The sequence below is a fragment of the Perca fluviatilis genome, chromosome 19, assembly GCF_010015445.1.
Source record: "Perca fluviatilis chromosome 19, GENO_Pfluv_1.0, whole genome shotgun sequence".
NCBI lineage: Eukaryota > Metazoa > Chordata > Actinopteri > Perciformes > Percidae > Perca > Perca fluviatilis.
In genome coordinates, this window is record NC_053130.1 from 2,634,170 (window position 1) to 2,651,583 (window position 17,414).

The following is a 17,414-nucleotide window of genomic DNA, read 5'->3' on the forward strand; positions in this document are numbered from 1 at the left end:
GGCCGAAGTCACCTGTGCGTGCGTGTCTCACGCCGGCCTGAACATCGTCAGCGGCGACGACTTTGGATTGGTCAAACTGTTTGACTTCCCCTGCACAGAGAAGTTTGTGAGTCAAGGACATTTTTATTTGAGCTTTCCAAAATATGTGTTTGTTGGGGTTTTTGAGACACACATTAACCCTCCTGTTATCCCCCGTTATCAAAATGTCTATATCAGAAATATGGGGTTCTTTTTAACCAAATTACCCAAAAATAACATGGATGGTTCCCTACAACGCTTTGCGCAAGTACAATTAATGATCACTATACTTTTCATTAGACTTTGAGTGTTTTCTTCAATTTTATAGCATTTGATTAAATTGTAAATGGTTTCTAAACAGTATTCGGACTAAACTTTGACATACACCAGTCTGTGATTAACCATCAACATAGGCTACATTACTCTAATATTAGTCAAAATAAGTCATAATTTCTGCTTTTTTGACTCAAAAATGTGGTATAATTTCCTTCAAAATAGGTTTATTGACCATGAATTCCAAAAATAAGTGTAACAGTAGTGGTAATAAGTTGGTGATTGGCGCGTATACAGTACGGGTGATAGTGGACAAAAGGGCCAACAGAAAATTCTAAGGTTCGTCAGAGACCAAACCTCGTCAAAAAGCCCAATATTTGGCCGAATCCTGGATTCGGTGCATCCCTGATGTCTTCTTCTGTGTCTGCAGGCCAAACACAAGCGCTACCTCGGCCACTCGCCTCACGTGACCAACATCCGCTTCTCCCACGAAGACAAATACGTGATCAGCACAGGAGGAGACGACTGCAGGTAAATCTGAAACATGTAGTAGTAACATAAATGTTTTCTTTCCATCTGTCTGACATCTATAAACCAAGGGGGTAAGCCAGCATCCAGGAAGCATACCTCCTATGGCGCCATTTTGATGCTAACAAGCCATGACCTCCCGTTAGCATCCCATTGACTCCCATTCATTCTGACGTCACTTTGACAGAGAATAACTTTACATCTGAAGAGTTTAAAGACTCTATTTGTCCGTTGTTTATTTCTAAAGAAACACGACAATGTATAAAAGGCTCCATTACCTTGTAGCTCACGTTATGGCTCCGTAGCAGACGCTTTTATAAAAATAGGCTAACGATTGGGTCATAACCACGAGACTCACTGTCACACAGTAGAGGAATTACCGTATAGTACAGGAGAAGCTCACAGGCAGTTTGGACTTCCATTAGCTGTTTAAGTTTAATTACTAATGTTAACTAGCATTTTAGTTAGCAATAATTAGCCTGTGCCTATGTTATCTCCTTACATATACCTACGCCGAATTGCTATATTTGTAATTAAGTGTTTGTCTTTTGATGTCGTTTTAGCCTAAATCCCTGATTTGTAAGTGTATTTTATTTTATTACCCTGTGGCTAATGCGCTCTGTATAGCACTTTGGTCAGCGCGAGCTGTTTTTAAATGTGCTATAGAAATAAACTTTACTTACTTACTTACTTACGCTCTCCGTCTCTGTAAGATTGGGAATGATTGAGATTTCTCTCGGCACAGCTACCAGAAGACTTCACACTTTCAGACAGGTTGCTCACGTCACATCTACGTCTTCAAGCTCAGCTGGAGGCTGCTCAGTAACGCTCAGCCAGCACCGGGAAAGAGACTTCACTGGTCTCGGTCGAAGTTTATGGCATCGCTGTGTCTATTTCTGTAACTGTCTATGCTATAAACTGACCAGTTGTAGCGTCACGCCTTAAACTGTCCACGTCTGTTTGTGTGTTGCAGCGTGTTTGTGTGGAAATGCGTGTAAACGCAGAGACTTCCACCGTCTGGTGACGCTTTTTCTCCAAAGCGCCTTAACAGCACCACAAGTGGATCCAGGGGGGGGGGAATCGAACCCACAACCTCCAACCTTCGTTTTAAGGAGATCGATGCAGATGGAAGACGACTCGCTGTTGTAGCGACACAAAGTCGACTTCAGTGCTGACACGTTTGGATCCTGTTCGACTGAGACGCTTTATGATGGATTTCGTGAGCCTGAGCTGGAACGAAGGAAGAGTCGGAAAAGAACCTTGGACTTTTTCTCGGTCTGAACTTTTCTTTCATTTGGATTCACAACTGCCCAATCAGAAGCCAGCGAGTGACTCGATACGACTCTGCCACAGTGGAGGGGAGAGGTTTAAAGGGGCACTATGCAGTTTTGGCAATTTCTTCGCTGTTTTCTCACTTTTTGCTGGCAGGTTTCTCTATAGAGCTCCCCCTACATCTTCGGAAAATAGATATTTGGCAACACTGTCGTAAAAACTCATTGGCAACCAAGTCCACTGAGGTAGACAGCTAGTAAGCCCGTAACAGACAGCGATCATAATAAAAACCTTTACAGACAATAGCAAACATCCTGAGGTCACATTAACAAGAAATACAAAGATTAAACTGTTAAGGATAATTTCCGTGCGCACAGAGAAAATAAAACACAGAGAATGGTTACTAGTGATATATTGCAAAGGTTTTATGTAATTAATTAAAATTAATTGCAGGGGAGCTACAAAGCAAAGGTGTCATTCAGTTTCACACACAGAAACACATTGAATATATATAGTGGTTGCAAGTGTAGAAGCCTACGCTTATTGGAAAGCAGCCAAATGAATATTTTTACAAGCCAATGACAAGGTTTCTTAACAATTTCCAGTAGCCAATAGCAAGCTTTTAAATGTCTTGAGTCAAGTTTAGCTTGTCCTTCAAACATTCTGACATATTGTCTTCTTCAATGACAAGCTGCAACATACAGATTTTATAAATAGTCTCAAGCCTCTCTACAGCTCATCAATCAGTGAGACAAAAACCCTTTACATAGGTAATCTGACTGCACCCAATGTCATAGCTCATACAACAGTGAGACAGTTTTGAACAGATGCATTCAGAGAAATGTTGAAATGATTAACAAAACTTGAAGGAACATGATTTTTCTTTAACAAAACTGAGTTTATCCCAAAGATACTTACAAGTGCAACAGCAAGAACGCCAGGTCAGCATCGGATCTGCACGCTTCTGTTTGTCTCAGTTCTCGCCGTTCTGAAAACGCAGCTCCTATGTTTACTCGTGTCTGACTCCTCTCTCGGAGGAACAGAGGAAGAGGAAACCTCTTCCTCTGTTCCTCCGACAATGCTTTCCTAGCTTTTGTGTTTCTTTTTAACTGTCTCAGCCATGACGATAGTGTGAAAAACTCCATCGCTACCTTGTTAGCCAGTTTCTGAATGGGCGTATGTGTGCAGTGCCGTGAAGGAATTCATTACATGGCGACACCTGATATCACGCCATACTTCCTGACGCTGAGGTTGCAAGGGTGGTTTTTCCACTCACAGGCGCTAGGGGGGAGCGAGACGACCACCATTCAACCCGAAAAAAAGTCATATAACCATTCCAATGACTCCGAAGCTGTTCAGTTAAGGTAAATTAAGCTAAAAAAAAAACCCTGCATAGTTCCCCTTTAACAGGCTGTTGTCCTCGGGTCAAATTTGACCAGTTTCCAAAGTTTCTACATAAGAAATTTGGGGGTTTCTTTCAAGCAAATTGCCCGAAAATAACAGGGATGGTTCCATACGACGCTCTTCGCAGGTAAAACTAAGGATCAGTTCACTACTATCATTGAATTTTGGGTGTTATAGTCAATTTTATAGCATTTAAAAAAGTTTCTAAACAGTATCCTGACTAAACTTTGACAGTCTGTGATTATCCATTCAATCATAACTATTTAATAAGTTGATGTTAGTGGTGAATCAGGTGGTAGTGGAAAAAGATTGCAGAAACCGTTACAAAAAGGCTACAAAGATCTTGAAAAAAAGATTCAAAATCCTTGAAAAAAAGGGTGTATTTTCAGACATTTTAGTCGGGAAGACAACACAAGGGTTAAGTGTCCGAGGCTGTGTCTCATTCGGCATACTTCCGTCAGTACGCTGCTAATGTGCACTGACCACTTACTGCCGTAGAGCCCACTTCGGATGATTAGTAGGAACACTTATGTTAAAACACTTACCGGAAATGTCGAGCGGGATGAGCGTGTCGAACGCAACACATGTGAACACAAAATCTGACGAAAACCTTTTAAACTGACCTTTGTCAATCAAAATAACAGACAGATTCAGCAACTTTACAGCCTATTTCAATCAGTAGAGACTTCGTTGCAGATATGCAAACATTTATTTGTAAGTTACAAGTGCAAAGTAAGAAGGTACATAACTCTGGAGATTAGACTCCATCTTAAAAAGGTATAAATATATATATATATATTTATGAGGTTTAGAAAAACCCAAACATATCCCCCGATGGATTCTAGACACTGGTGGTGGCGACAAAAAAAAAACGGACGAAAAAAGCCAACAGGGAGCCGTCAGCCGGAAGAAGACCGAGAACACCGTGGTTGAAGATGCCTGGAGGTGGAAGGGGAGGAGGTTTAAAACATGGTTGTCATGCTGTGATTGACATACGTGCCCGATTCTGATTGGTTTGAACGAACGTCATTCCCACAAACCAGCTGATCAGTTTAAGAGAAGAGTGTAAACGTTAATGAAGTCTCCCTGACAGAATTTGCGCTGAGCTACATTTCTCGCTTAAAATGTTTTCAGAAACACGTTTCGGTGAGCTATTTTCCTAAAATACGAGATCGTATTCCGAACGAGCCGCCATGACATGTCGGTTTGAAATTCTCGAGCAGCCAGACCCACGTGACGCGTTCGTCCAATCAGCTGCCAGTGGTCCCTCCCCTTTCCGCTTTGTAGTCAAGATGGCGCCCGTTTAGTGCGAGTAGAGTCCATCGTTCCACACTGAACTTTTGGACTGTTTTTAGGGTGGTCATCCTGGTACTTTCAGTGCACTGACTTTTTGCGTTATCTACACTATTCACTTAAAACTAAGTGTTTGAAGTGTGCAAGCTTGAGACACAGCCGAGTCTCAGAAAAATTTTGAACATTTTGAATTATCACAAAGAAAAACCCAGAATGCATCAGTTCAGGGGCCAGATGCATAAATCTGTGTGTACACACGAGACAGAAATGTATGTAATGTATTTGTTTTCATCAGATGTATAAAGTTTTCGTGGAACCTGTCGCCCAGCGTGCACGAGCCTCATCTCTGTGCAAGAATCATAGTCTGTAAAGTGACCGAAGCTGTCAGATAAATGTGGTGAAGTAGAAGTAGAAAGTGGCATTAAAAGTAAAGTACAACTTGTACTTATCTATTTGAGTACATGTACTTAGTTACATTCCAGCACTGGTAAACACTTTCACCTATAAGGCAGAGATCGGTTGGTGCTATAAGTCTCTGATCAAATGTTAATACACAAAAGGGATATTTATTTATTTATTCATTTTATTTGTTAGGGACTATGTACAATTTTTAACATAAATGTTGCCATTTGATGCATTGTACCAGAGTTAGCCTTAGGCTAATTTACATCTGCAGTCCCCCACACACACACACACACACACACAGACAGACAGACACACACACACAGACACACAAACACACACAGACACACACACACACACAAACACACGCACACACACACACAGACACATACACACACACACACACACACACACACCTGTTCAGCACCATGTTGAAAAACAAGAAAATAAAAAATCAGGATGTTAGGAAATTGAAACTAAATTAGCTGTCAACCTAAATGAATGGTGTTGTATTATTAGATTCTGTGCATCTTTTATACATCTGCCTCCTGGACACTGCATTCAAGTCCCTTTTGGGAACAAAACAACAGTCTAAACTGACCGGACCAATGGAAGGACAAACTAACACGCTGGTTTATAACTGGTGTGATGACGCTGCTGTTAGAAATAATACCATTCCTATTGGAGGTTCTGTACTGTGGGGAAGCCCTGAAAGGCAAGGTTGAGCTTAAGCTACAATATAAGTTAATAGGGCAATTGTGCACCTTGTATTTACCTTCACAAAAGTGCTTGTTTTGCCGCGGACAGACTCAGATTATTATTCTAAGTGTCTGACAACATTATGGAAAGGATTTATAAGGATGTTGACCTTTTTGTTAAAGAGTAAGATCCTTTTTTTTTTTACTTAAAAACCCACCAGACTCCATGTAAATAAACAATAATTTAAGCATCGTAAAATACACTTCATTCAAAGTTGACAGAAGCAAAATAAAACTATGAAAGGCAATTTTGGGTCGTCTTTCCACTTTTCCAACCATCACAACTCTAGTTTTGGTTGAAATAAACACATAGTTTACAGATTTACATGTGAAAATATATTGGCTCTATACACGCTAAAAGTACTGTTTTTTAAATGGAGTCTGGTGGGTTTAGTGCTAGCGACCTTAGAGCTGTTTCTGGTTAAACAGAAAGGTCTTAAAGAGGTAAAGGCCTATCTCTGTAGGGATCCTTTCCATAATTTACACTTAGAATATTAATCTGAGCCTATCAGTGGCAAAAGCTGAACTTTTAGTGGACCAAATTGGCGATGCACATTTGCCCGATGCCCAAAAATACTTTTTCTTTCACCTTGCCTTTCAGGGCTTCCATAGTTCTGTGTTTGCTGGGAGAAAAGATCTGTTTCATATTTGTAGAGGTTGCGTAAAGTTTGTCTGTAACGGATTTAAAGGACAATTCCTGTGCAAAATGAACCTAGGGGTTAATAACATACAGTAGGTGTACCGAGTCGATCGTTCCCTGGGATATGTTTTCATCCTAATCAAATCCGTCTCTAGCTTGAAATAAGCTAGTGCGAACAGCTGATTAGCTTATAACGCTAGTCTTCAGGGCAGAGGGTAAAGTAAAAAGAAATCTCTATTTCTATACCACTAACAAGGCTCAAAATAGCACCACACTTCCACGGTAGCATAATGAGGGTCCCTACATGTAAACACAAGCACTGATAACTTTGTAAGTGTACAGACAGTTTATTAAAAACATAGATTATAAAGACACTACCGTTCACCGATACAGGCGGGCGCCATCTTGGGAAAACAGTCACGACCAGTCGAACGACGAACGCCGTGCAACCAGTAACCAGTAACATAGCTCAAACACGGCGTTCGTGTTGATTTCTTTTTACTTTACCCTCTGCCCCGAAGGCTAGCGTTATAAGCTAATCAGCGGTTCGCGCTAGCTTGTTTCAAGAGACACAGAGAGACACATTTAATTAGCATGAAAACATATCCGACAGAACGGTCGACTCGGTACACATATGTTATTAACCCCTAGGTTCATTTTGCACCGGAATTGTCCTTTAAAATCACTTTTCATTTCAAAGAGCCTTTACTGTATCAGTCGTTGGATATCATCACACTGAAGTGCCTTTCTGGATCTTTCTACCTGTGTTGGTTTTTCATAAAACTCTTTCTTCATTTAATCCATTATTGAGCTTATTTTGTACTCCGTCTGGTGCTACACTGAGAATGTTCAAACTTTAATTTATTCATGAAAAAAAACTGTTTTCTTTGCTGCTGCTTTTTGCATCCTGATAGTGACCATCCGAGGAAAAAGAAACACATGTTGGGATGAATATTTATGGAAATATCTAAATGTTATTTATGCCTAAATTACAGTGTGGGTGACTGTCCACTGACTGTCTGTCTGAATACTAACTTTTAACTGTTGTGAAAAGTGTCAAAAGAGAAATGTTTGTGTGAAATGAAAAAAAAGTTCCAGATGTTACATTTGTTGACTCATTTAACCTCAACATATTTGATTTCCTAAAGGCAGGGCTGTAGTACTTGAGTCCGGATTCGGACTTGACTCACTTTTCTGTGTTTTTTTTTTTTATACCTTAATTTATCCAGGTAAGTCGACTGAGAACAATTTCTCATTTGCAACGACGCCCTGATCACATTCACACAGTTCCACATTCATACCTGGAAGCTGCCCAGTACAACCACAGTCTGATCTGCTGGCCACTGAGCAGCTCCACTGGAGCGGTTGGGGCTAAGGGCCTTGCTCAAGGGCACCTCAGTGGTAACAAGCTCGCTTCTCTAACACCTAAGCCACCACTGCTGTCTTGGACTCATCTTGGACTCACTGGTATTTGGACTTGCTCTTGTCTCCGTCTCGGCCATTGGACTCGCCAAATATTCTAGCTAATATTCATTGATGAAGTGCGCTCATTCAGAAAACAGGTATTAGAACGGTCATCGTGATTGGTTGCCTGGTATACTCCTGGCTGCATCATATACCTCAATCATAAGGTATCAATCATTTTCATTTTAGCCACAGACACGATGTCAGCAAGCACTTTGTACTATGAATTCTTCAGGACAAGTCATAAGTTCAAGAATGGGAACATTTCCATTTTATATTTTAAGTAAATAATGTGTCCTAATTTGACCCTTTCTTTCTACGATCTCGACTCGATCTTTTGGACTCGGTCTTGTCTTGGACTCGGTCTTGACTTGGACTTAAACCTCTTTTTTACTCGACTACCGTAGTCCTGGTATTGGACTCGACAAAGGTGGACTTGAATACAGCCCTGCCTAAAGGACATAATTTTGCATGTTCAAAATGTTTTTAAACGCTTATTTGAGCCCATGAAATAGAGATGTTAATTATCTGATTGCCATATGCCATATTTTCCCTCTGGGCTCACCAAAACGGACGTAAAAGCATATTAACCATTCACAGCACGTGATCGCTAGTAAACATATTACATCTTTGATGTCATTTTTCAGTTTTTTAAGAATCGGCTTAGGAATCGGAATAGTTTTAAAAGTACATCGGAATCGTAAAAATATAAAACAATACCCAACCCTAGTCATGTAGAGAAAAAAAAGTACATGTAACTGACATCTTAATGATGCCAAAGAAAGTGGTAAAATAATGCAGACTGTGCTGTGGGTGAGCTGCAGACAGTCTGATGTACAGGGTGTCTCTGCAGAGTGCATGTGTGCTGTGTTTCTGCAAACTTCATTTATTAAAAGAGAAATATACCGAGAAGCCAAGGAACGTCCACAAAAAAAAAGGAAATACATGTCGCGGTTGTTGAAGATGTAAAATGCTGCACTGAGATCAGTTTGGGTTTGTAAATGTTTTGCTGTGTACAGGTTGTCACGTTGTGTAGCGCTTTTGATTTCCCATGATTTGTATCATACTGTACATGGAAATATATAAATGATGCTCAGATGCATGAATTTATTTTTAAACCAAAACATGTTTGTGGATGATAGATGATAATTTTATGGTGTGAATTATGTTCACCGGTTGATTTTTATACCGAAGTGATTGTGATCAAAGTGTGTGTACGTGTGTCAGTGTATTTAACGAATTAAATGAGACTTGTGCAAGAAAACTATTTTTTGGTTATTTGTTTTAAAAAGTTAGCTTTTTATTATTTTTTTTAATTATTGGTCTAATGTGGTCCAGATGGGAAAAAAGCAGTGAAGTCCTAAGTCATGGTATAGTATGTCAAAAAAGTCAAAAATAGTCATAGTATAGTATGTCAAAAAAGTCATTAAAAAGTCATAGTATAGTATGTCAAAAAAGTCATTAAAAAGTCATAGTGTAGTATGACGAAAATAGTCATATTATAGTACGTTGAAAAAAAGTCAGAGTGTATGTCGAAAAAAAAGTCTTAGTATAGTATGTCGAAAAAAGTCATAGTATATCATGTTGAAAAAAGTCATAGTATAGTATGTCGAAAAAAAAGTCATAGTATAGTATGTCGAAAAAATTGTTGTAGTATAGTATGGGGAAAAAAAGTTATAGTCATATAGCTCTTTTCTAGTCTTAACGACTACTCAACGCGCTTTTACATAGTACAGGAACCATTCAATCACATTCATACACTGAGGCTGAGGCTGCCGTACAAGGTGCCACCTGCTCATCAGATAAACATTCACACTCATTTACACTCTGATGGCTCAGCATCGGGAGAGATTCTGGGTTCAGTGTCTCGCCCAAGGACACTTCGACATAAGACTGCAGGGTCAGGGATCGAACTGCCAACCTTCCAATTGGTAGGCTACCACTCTACCACATGAGCCACAGCCACCCCTAGTATGTCTAGAAAATAGTCAGAGTATAGTATGTGGAAAAAAAATCATTGTATAATATTTCAAAAAAAGTCATAGAGTAATATGTCGAAAAAAATCATTGTTTAATATTTCGAAAAAATAGTCATAGTACAGTACGATGAAAAAAGTCATAGTAGAGCATGTCGAAAAAATAGTCATAGTACAGTACGATGAAAAAAGTCATAGTAGAGCATGTCGAAAAAATAGTCATAGAAGGGTATTTTGAAAAAAGTCATAGTATAGTATGTTGAAAAAAGTAGTGAAAAGTCATAGTATAGTATGTTGAAAAAAAGTCATAAAAAAGTAATTGTATAGTATGTCATAAAAATTCATAGTATAGTACGATGAAAAAAGTCATAATATAGTATGATGAAAAAAGTCATAGTATAGCATGTCCAAAAAGTAGTCATGGTATGGTATTTTGAAAAAGTCATAAAAAAGTCATAGTATGTCATAAATATTCATAAAAAGTCATATTATAGAATGTCGAAAAAAATCACAAAAAGTCCTAGTATAATAGGCTGAAAAAAGTCATAAAAAGTCATAGTATAGTATGTCGAAAAAAGTCATAGTATATTATGTCGAAAATAGTCATAGTATAGTAGGTCGAAAAATGTCGAAAAAAGTCATAGTTTAGTATGTTGAAAAAAGTCGATTTGTGATCAAAGTGTGTGTACGTGTGTCAGTGTATTTCACAAATTAAATGAGACTTGTACAAAACTGTCTTTTGGTTATTTGTTTTGAAAAGTTAGCTTTTTATTTAGTTAATTACTGGTCTAATGTGGTCCAGATGGGAGAAAAAAGTCATTAAAAAGTCATAGTATAAAATGTCGATAAAAGTTGAAAAAAGTCATAAAGAGTCACAGTACAGTATGATGAAACAAGTCGTAGTACAGTATGGCAAAAACAAATGATTGCATGTAGTATGTTGAAAAAAGTCATAAAGAGTCATAGTATAGTATGTTGAAAAAAGTCATAGTATAGTGTAGCAACCCTTGGATCCAAACAGAGACTTGACTTGACTGATGCATAAAGTGTCTTTTATTTAGTTTGCCAGACCAGCATGACGTTCAACATTATAGTATAGTATAGTATAGTATTTTGAAAAAAAGTCATAGTATAGTATTTTGAAAAAAAAGTCATAGTATAGTATGGCGAAAAAAGTCAAAAATTCATATTATAGCATGTCGAAAAAAGTCATAAAAAGTCATAGAAAAGTCATAAAAGGTCATAGTATAGTATGTTGAAAAAATAGTCATAGTATAGTATGTCGAAAATATAGTCATAGTATAGTATGTCGAAAAAATAGTCATAGTATAGTATGTCGAAAATATAGTCATAGTATAGTATGTCGAAAAAATAGTCATAGTATAGTATGTCGAAAATATAGTCATAGTATAGTATGTTGAAAAAATAGTCATAGTATAGTATGTCGAAAATATAGTCATAGTATAGTATGTCGAAAATATAGTCATAGTATAGTATGTCGAAAATATAGTCATAGTATAGTATGTCGAAAAAATAGTCATAGTATAGTATGTCGAAAAAATAGTCATAGTATAGTATGTCGAAAATATAGTCATAGTATAGTATGTCGAAAAAGGTCATAGAAAAAGTCATAGTAGAGTATGTCAAAAAAACTCATATTATAGTATGTCGAAAACATCGTAGTATAGTATGTCGAAAACGTAACTGTAAACTAAATTGACTGCATTTATATGGTATTTTTCTAGTCTTAACAACTACTCAAAGTGCTTTTACATAGTACAGGAACTATTCACACACCGTGGCCGAGGCTGCCGTACAAGGTGCCACCTGCTCATCAGATAAACATTCACACTCATTTATACTCTGATGGCTCAGCATCGGGAGCAATTCTGCATTCAAGGACAATTTGACATAGGACTGCAGGTACAGGAATCAAACCACCAACCTTTCAATTGGTAGGCATCAATTTGGCAACAGCTCTACTACATCAGCCACAGCTGTCCCTAGTATGTCAGTATGACGAAAACAGTCATAGTATAGTATGTCAAAAAAAGTCATAGTATAGTGTAGCAGCCCTTGGATCCAAAAAGAGAGTCTCGACTGATGCATAAGGTGTCTTTTATTTAGTTTGCCAGACCAGCATGACGTTCAACATTCGTTTCATCCATCGTCACCTTAGCACCATGAAAACTGTATTGAAAACAAACACAACAAACATTTAACACACGTGTTTTCACAGATACAAACTTCATTATGTGAACAAACATTTGAGGATGACAAACATTAATTACACAGCAAAATAGACCGTACATTTATGGAAACAATTTCTAAATTACTATGAATGAAAACATTGTACTTTGCCTTGTCACCAAGGAATGCAAAACGATACACGGTCGTCCTTTGTCAAGTTCTCAAAGTTCATAAATGAAACACAAAATCTCAGATAAAGTCCTGCAGGCCCAAACACAGCTGCGTGCCCTTCACACACTTTGAAAGCTACCTTTCAAAGCTCATCTTCCATTGTGCGAAAACTACGGCGCCACCAAAGGGATTTCAACATTGCGGGTGCACTGAATTTCCGGTCAATCACATAAAAATTATATTAAAGCACATACAAATATTTTACCCATTTTACTCATTATCTCAGCAGCATACATTAAAACTCCAAAGTCGTCTTTTACATATAGTATTTTGAAAAAATAGTCATAGTATATTATTTTGAAAAAAAAGTCATAGTATAGTTGTCGAAAAAATAGTCATAGTATAGTATTTTGAAAAAAAAGTCATAGTATAGTATTTTGAAAAAATAGTCATAGTCTAGTATTTAAAAATAAAGTCATAGTATAGTAGACTGAAAAAAGTCATTAAAGTCATAGTATAGTATGACTAAAAAAGTCATAGTATAGTACGATGAAAAAAAGTCATAATATAGCATGTCGAAAAAAGTCATAAAAAGTCATAGTATAGTATGTTGAAAAAAAGTCATAGTATAGTATGACTAAAAAAGTCATAGTATAGTACGATGAAAAAAAGTCATAATATAGCATGTCGAAAAAAGTCATAAAAAGTCATAGTATAGTATGTAAAAAAAGGCATATTATAGTATGTTGAAAAAGTCAAAAAAAGTGATAAAAAAGTGATAAAAAGTCATAGTATGTCGAAAAAAGTCATAGTATAGTATGTCAAAAACATTCATAAAAAAGTCTTAGTATAGTATGTTGAAAAAAGTCATAGTATAGTATGTCGAAAAAAAAGTCATAGTATAGTATGTCAAAAAAGTCATAGTATATCATGTTGAAAAAAGTCATAGTATAGTATGTCAAAAAAAGTCACAGTATATCATGTTGAAAAAAGTCATAGTATAGTATGTCGAAAAAATTGTTGTAGTATAGTATGGGGGAAAAAGTCATAGCCATATAGCTCTTTTCTAGTCTTAACGACTACTCAAAGTCACAGTAGAGTATGTCGAAAAAAGTCATATTATAGTATGTCGAAAAAAGTCATAAAAAGTCGTAGTATAGTATGTCAAAAAAAGGTCACACAATTCACACACATTCATACACTGAGGACAAGGCTGCCGTACAAGGTGCCACCTGCTCATCAGATAAACACTCATTTACACTCCGATGGTGCAGCATCGTTAAAAAAAACATAGATAATTGTAGTATAGTAAGTCGGAAAACGTCAAAGCATAGTATGTCAAAAAAAGTCATAATATAGTATGTCGAAAAAAGCAATAGTAAACTAAATGGACTGCATTTATATAGCGCTTTCCTAATCTTAATGACTACTCAAAATGTTACTCATAATACAGGAATCATTCACACACATTAATACACTGAGGCTGCCATACAAGATGCCACCTGCCACCAAATTCTGTATATTATATGTCTCTATATGTATAATTCAGTGTCTCACCCATGGACATTTTGACATAGGACTGCAGGACCAGTGATTGAACCACCAACCTTCCAAACGGTAAGCAACCGCTCTACCACATGAGCCACAGCCACCACTAGTATTTCGAAAAAATAGTCATAGTATAGTGTGTCGAAAAAAGTCATACTATAATTTCAAAAAAATAGTCATAGTATAGTATGTCGAAAAAGTCATAGTATATTATGTCGAAAATAGTCTTAGTATAGTACATCGAAGAATGCTGAAAAATGTCAAAAAATGTCAAAAAAAGTCATAGTATAGTATCTAAAATTTTTTGTCATAGTATAGTTTATCGAAAAAATTGTCATAGTATAGTTTGATGAAAAAGTCATAAAGAGTCACAGTATAGTATGATGGATTAAGTCGTAGTACAGTATGTCGAAAACAAATGATTGTATGTAGCATGTTGAAAAAAGTCATGAAGAGTCATAGTATAGTATCTTGAAAACATCGTAGTATAGTATGTTGAAAAAAGTAATTGTAAACTAAATGGACTGTTTTTATATAGTGCTTTTCTAGTCTTAACGCAGTGTTCGAATTACGAATTACCCATGAAAGCACCAAAGTCAAAAATCTGAGGGGGTCTCTCATATCTGAAGGTGTCTGCCATATGTGGCATTGTAATTTAATCTTAATCAACGCTCATTATCCATCTCTGTGCGATCTCTTACCATTAAAGACGTTAAATTAAAATATAGGCTACTACAGACGTAGACCTGAGCCTACCCTACGCTCATGAACGCAGCATGACTGCACTTCACCACCCCACCAAATGTGGCGGTGCTGCGGTGCAAATTCAACTCATGTTTAGTAGGCTACATGTTAACTCAAAGATTCGCAGAAAAAATATAAACGTTGGAGGCCATTAATCGGCGCGCAAAGTCCTTGAAATCCATTCTGCAGTAAGCATCATATAGCCATGGCAAAAAGAAAACAAGGCAGTTTAATTAATTTTGGTTTTACTAAGAAACTGTGTAGCGATGACGTTAATAGCACGACTAATTCACCGGCTGCAAGCCCTGTTAGCACACCTCCCCCCGGGGTGACAACGCAAGAAGAAGCTGAAGAAATAATGTCCTCTCTGGCTGAAGATGATCCTAACCCCTCTTGCTCCTCTCTCCCGTTAAATTGGAGCAGCCAGCAGTGGAGAGACTGGAAGAGCCCATATACATGGCTGTTTGGTAAGGATGGAAGCTTTGGGTGCGTCGCTATGGTCTAATTGAACGGAGGAATTCTGGTATTCTTCGGTAGCCTGAGTAACTTTAACAGTTGTTCATGTGAAATCTCAAAGACAGCCTGATGCTTTGTTTATAGACTATTTGTGGCTGTTTACAGTTTGACCTATCTATTCCTGTTGATAAAGTATGATAGGGTAAATCGTGTATAGTGCATACACTTGTAGCTGTTATGTATCTTTGTAAGTCATTGTAAGTCGCAAGCGCACGAAAAAAGTCATAGTGTACTATAACTTTTTTCGACATAGTATGCTATGATTTTTGATTTATAATGTAGCCTGGCTACAGTGCTGAAAAGAAACCTTGGTTTGTTCTTATTTTCTTCTATTAATGATGAGTTATTACTGATCTGGCATTTCTGAGGGCTTTCCTAAGGGTTTTCAGACTGTTTTGCCAATCTAAACGAAATTCTTCCAGTTTGGCGGAGCGCCATTTTCTTTCAAGTTTTTGCGAAGTTTGTTGTCATTTGCGAGTTATACCAAGGTGCTAGTTTCCTTTGTGTCATCATCTTCTTCTTGACAGGAGGAACAGAGTCTAAAGTAGTCCGTAGCGAGGCCGTAGCACCGTCTACAGATTATCAATTTGGGAGGGACTAAAGTTAAAGCAAAACTGCATCATTGAAATGCTGTTGAAATAATGTGAAATATACATAGATTTAATTTAGTTTCATTGTAATGGGCCAAAACACCTATTTGAAAGGTCCCATGACATGGTGCTCTTTGGATGCTTTTATATAGACCTTAGTTGTCCCCTAATACTGTATCTGAAGTCTCTTTTATACAGGCCTTAGTGGTCCCCTAATACTGTATCTGAAGTCTCTTTTATACAGACCTTAGTGGTACCCTAATACTGTATCTGAAGTCTCTTTTATATAGGCCTTAGTGGTCCCCTAATACTGTATCTGAAGTCTCTTTTATATAGACCTTAGTGGTCCCCTAATACTGTATCTGAAGTCTCTTTTATATAGGCCTTAGTGGTCCCCTAATACTGTATCTTAAGTCCCTTTTATATAGACCTTAGTGGTCCCCTAATACTGTATCTGAAGTCTCTTTTATATAGACCTTAGTGGTCCCCTAATACTGTATCTGAAGTCTCTTTTATATAGACCTTAGTGGGCCCCTAATACTGTATCTGAAGTCTCTTTTATATAGACCTTAGTGGTCCCCTAATACTGTATCTGAAGTCTCTTTTATATAGACCTTAGTGGTCCCCTAATACTGTATCTGAAGTCTCTTTCCCATAATTCAGCCTTGGTGCAGAATTACAGCCACTAGAGCCAGTCCCACAATGAGCTTTCCTTAGGATGTGTCTGTAGCTGAGGAGGAGAGAGGGGGGCAAGGTGTATGGTGAGGGTGTGGCCTTGACCAACTGCCACTTTGCTTGTTTGAAAGCCATGAAGTCTCTCTCTCATGGGGGGGCCAAATTCTCTGGGTGGGCAAAGCAGAGAAAGGGGAGGTAACCTTGCTCCTTATGACCTCATAAGGAGAAGATTCCTGATTGGTCCATCTGAGCTTTCATTTTCTCAAAGACAGAGCAGGATACCCAGGACTCGGTTTACACCTATCACCATTTCTAGCCATTGGGGGACCATAGGCAGGCTGGGGGAACTCACATTAATGTGAAATTTTCATGTCATAGGCCCTTTAAATGTAAATGTTACAGAAAACCTCTGTCAATTCACCTGTTTAACCCCAATAACAAAGTTAATCTTGCACACCACTGTTTCCCAAAAACAGACCAATCATGTGTTCAAGGATAACTCAGATCTTACATGTCTTGCATAATGTTAACACTCATAAGAGTGACGGTGCGTACTTGCTGGAAACAGGAAGGAAACATCTGGTTAATAACCAAAGTACCCACATACCTACATGTGTTCACTTGCTGTTTCCGCTAAAACTTACAAGTGGCCAAGGCTACATGTTTAAAGCAGGAAATGTACGTGACATTAGGCTCACAAGAAGATGTAGAGTCAATGTCAGGACACATTTTGTTCCACACGTCAGTGTGTCAAAGTCAGGAACTGAGATCCTGATTTCAACCAAGGGCCTTTTTCCCAAAATCACACAAAAGCTATCAGGTGATCCTTGAATCCATCTTACAAACCTTAAGAAACTCCACCTCATCTTTTCAACGACCCTGGATTCGTGCAACAGCTAGCATGCAAACGCGTATTAATGTGAATAAACTATGAACTAAAGCTGTAAAAGAT

The 17,414-nt window shown here is 37.8% G+C and overlaps 1 protein-coding gene across 1 annotated transcript in view; it reads left to right on the forward strand.

The window, feature by feature from the left end:
- LOC120548433 (echinoderm microtubule-associated protein-like 6) overlaps positions 1 to 3,107 on the forward strand; it is a 108,097-nt gene extending 104,990 nt beyond the window's left edge. Inside the window, 3 exon segments of the mRNA XM_039784693.1 lie at positions 1 to 106; positions 722 to 822; positions 1,793 to 3,107. The exon segment at positions 1 to 106 is cut by the window's left edge and continues 48 nt beyond it. Of these exon segments, the coding sequence (XP_039640627.1) occupies positions 1 to 106; positions 722 to 822; positions 1,793 to 1,817 (232 nt within the window). The 3' untranslated portion in view covers positions 1,818 to 3,107.
- The last annotated feature ends 14,307 nt before the right edge of the window (positions 3,108 to 17,414 follow it).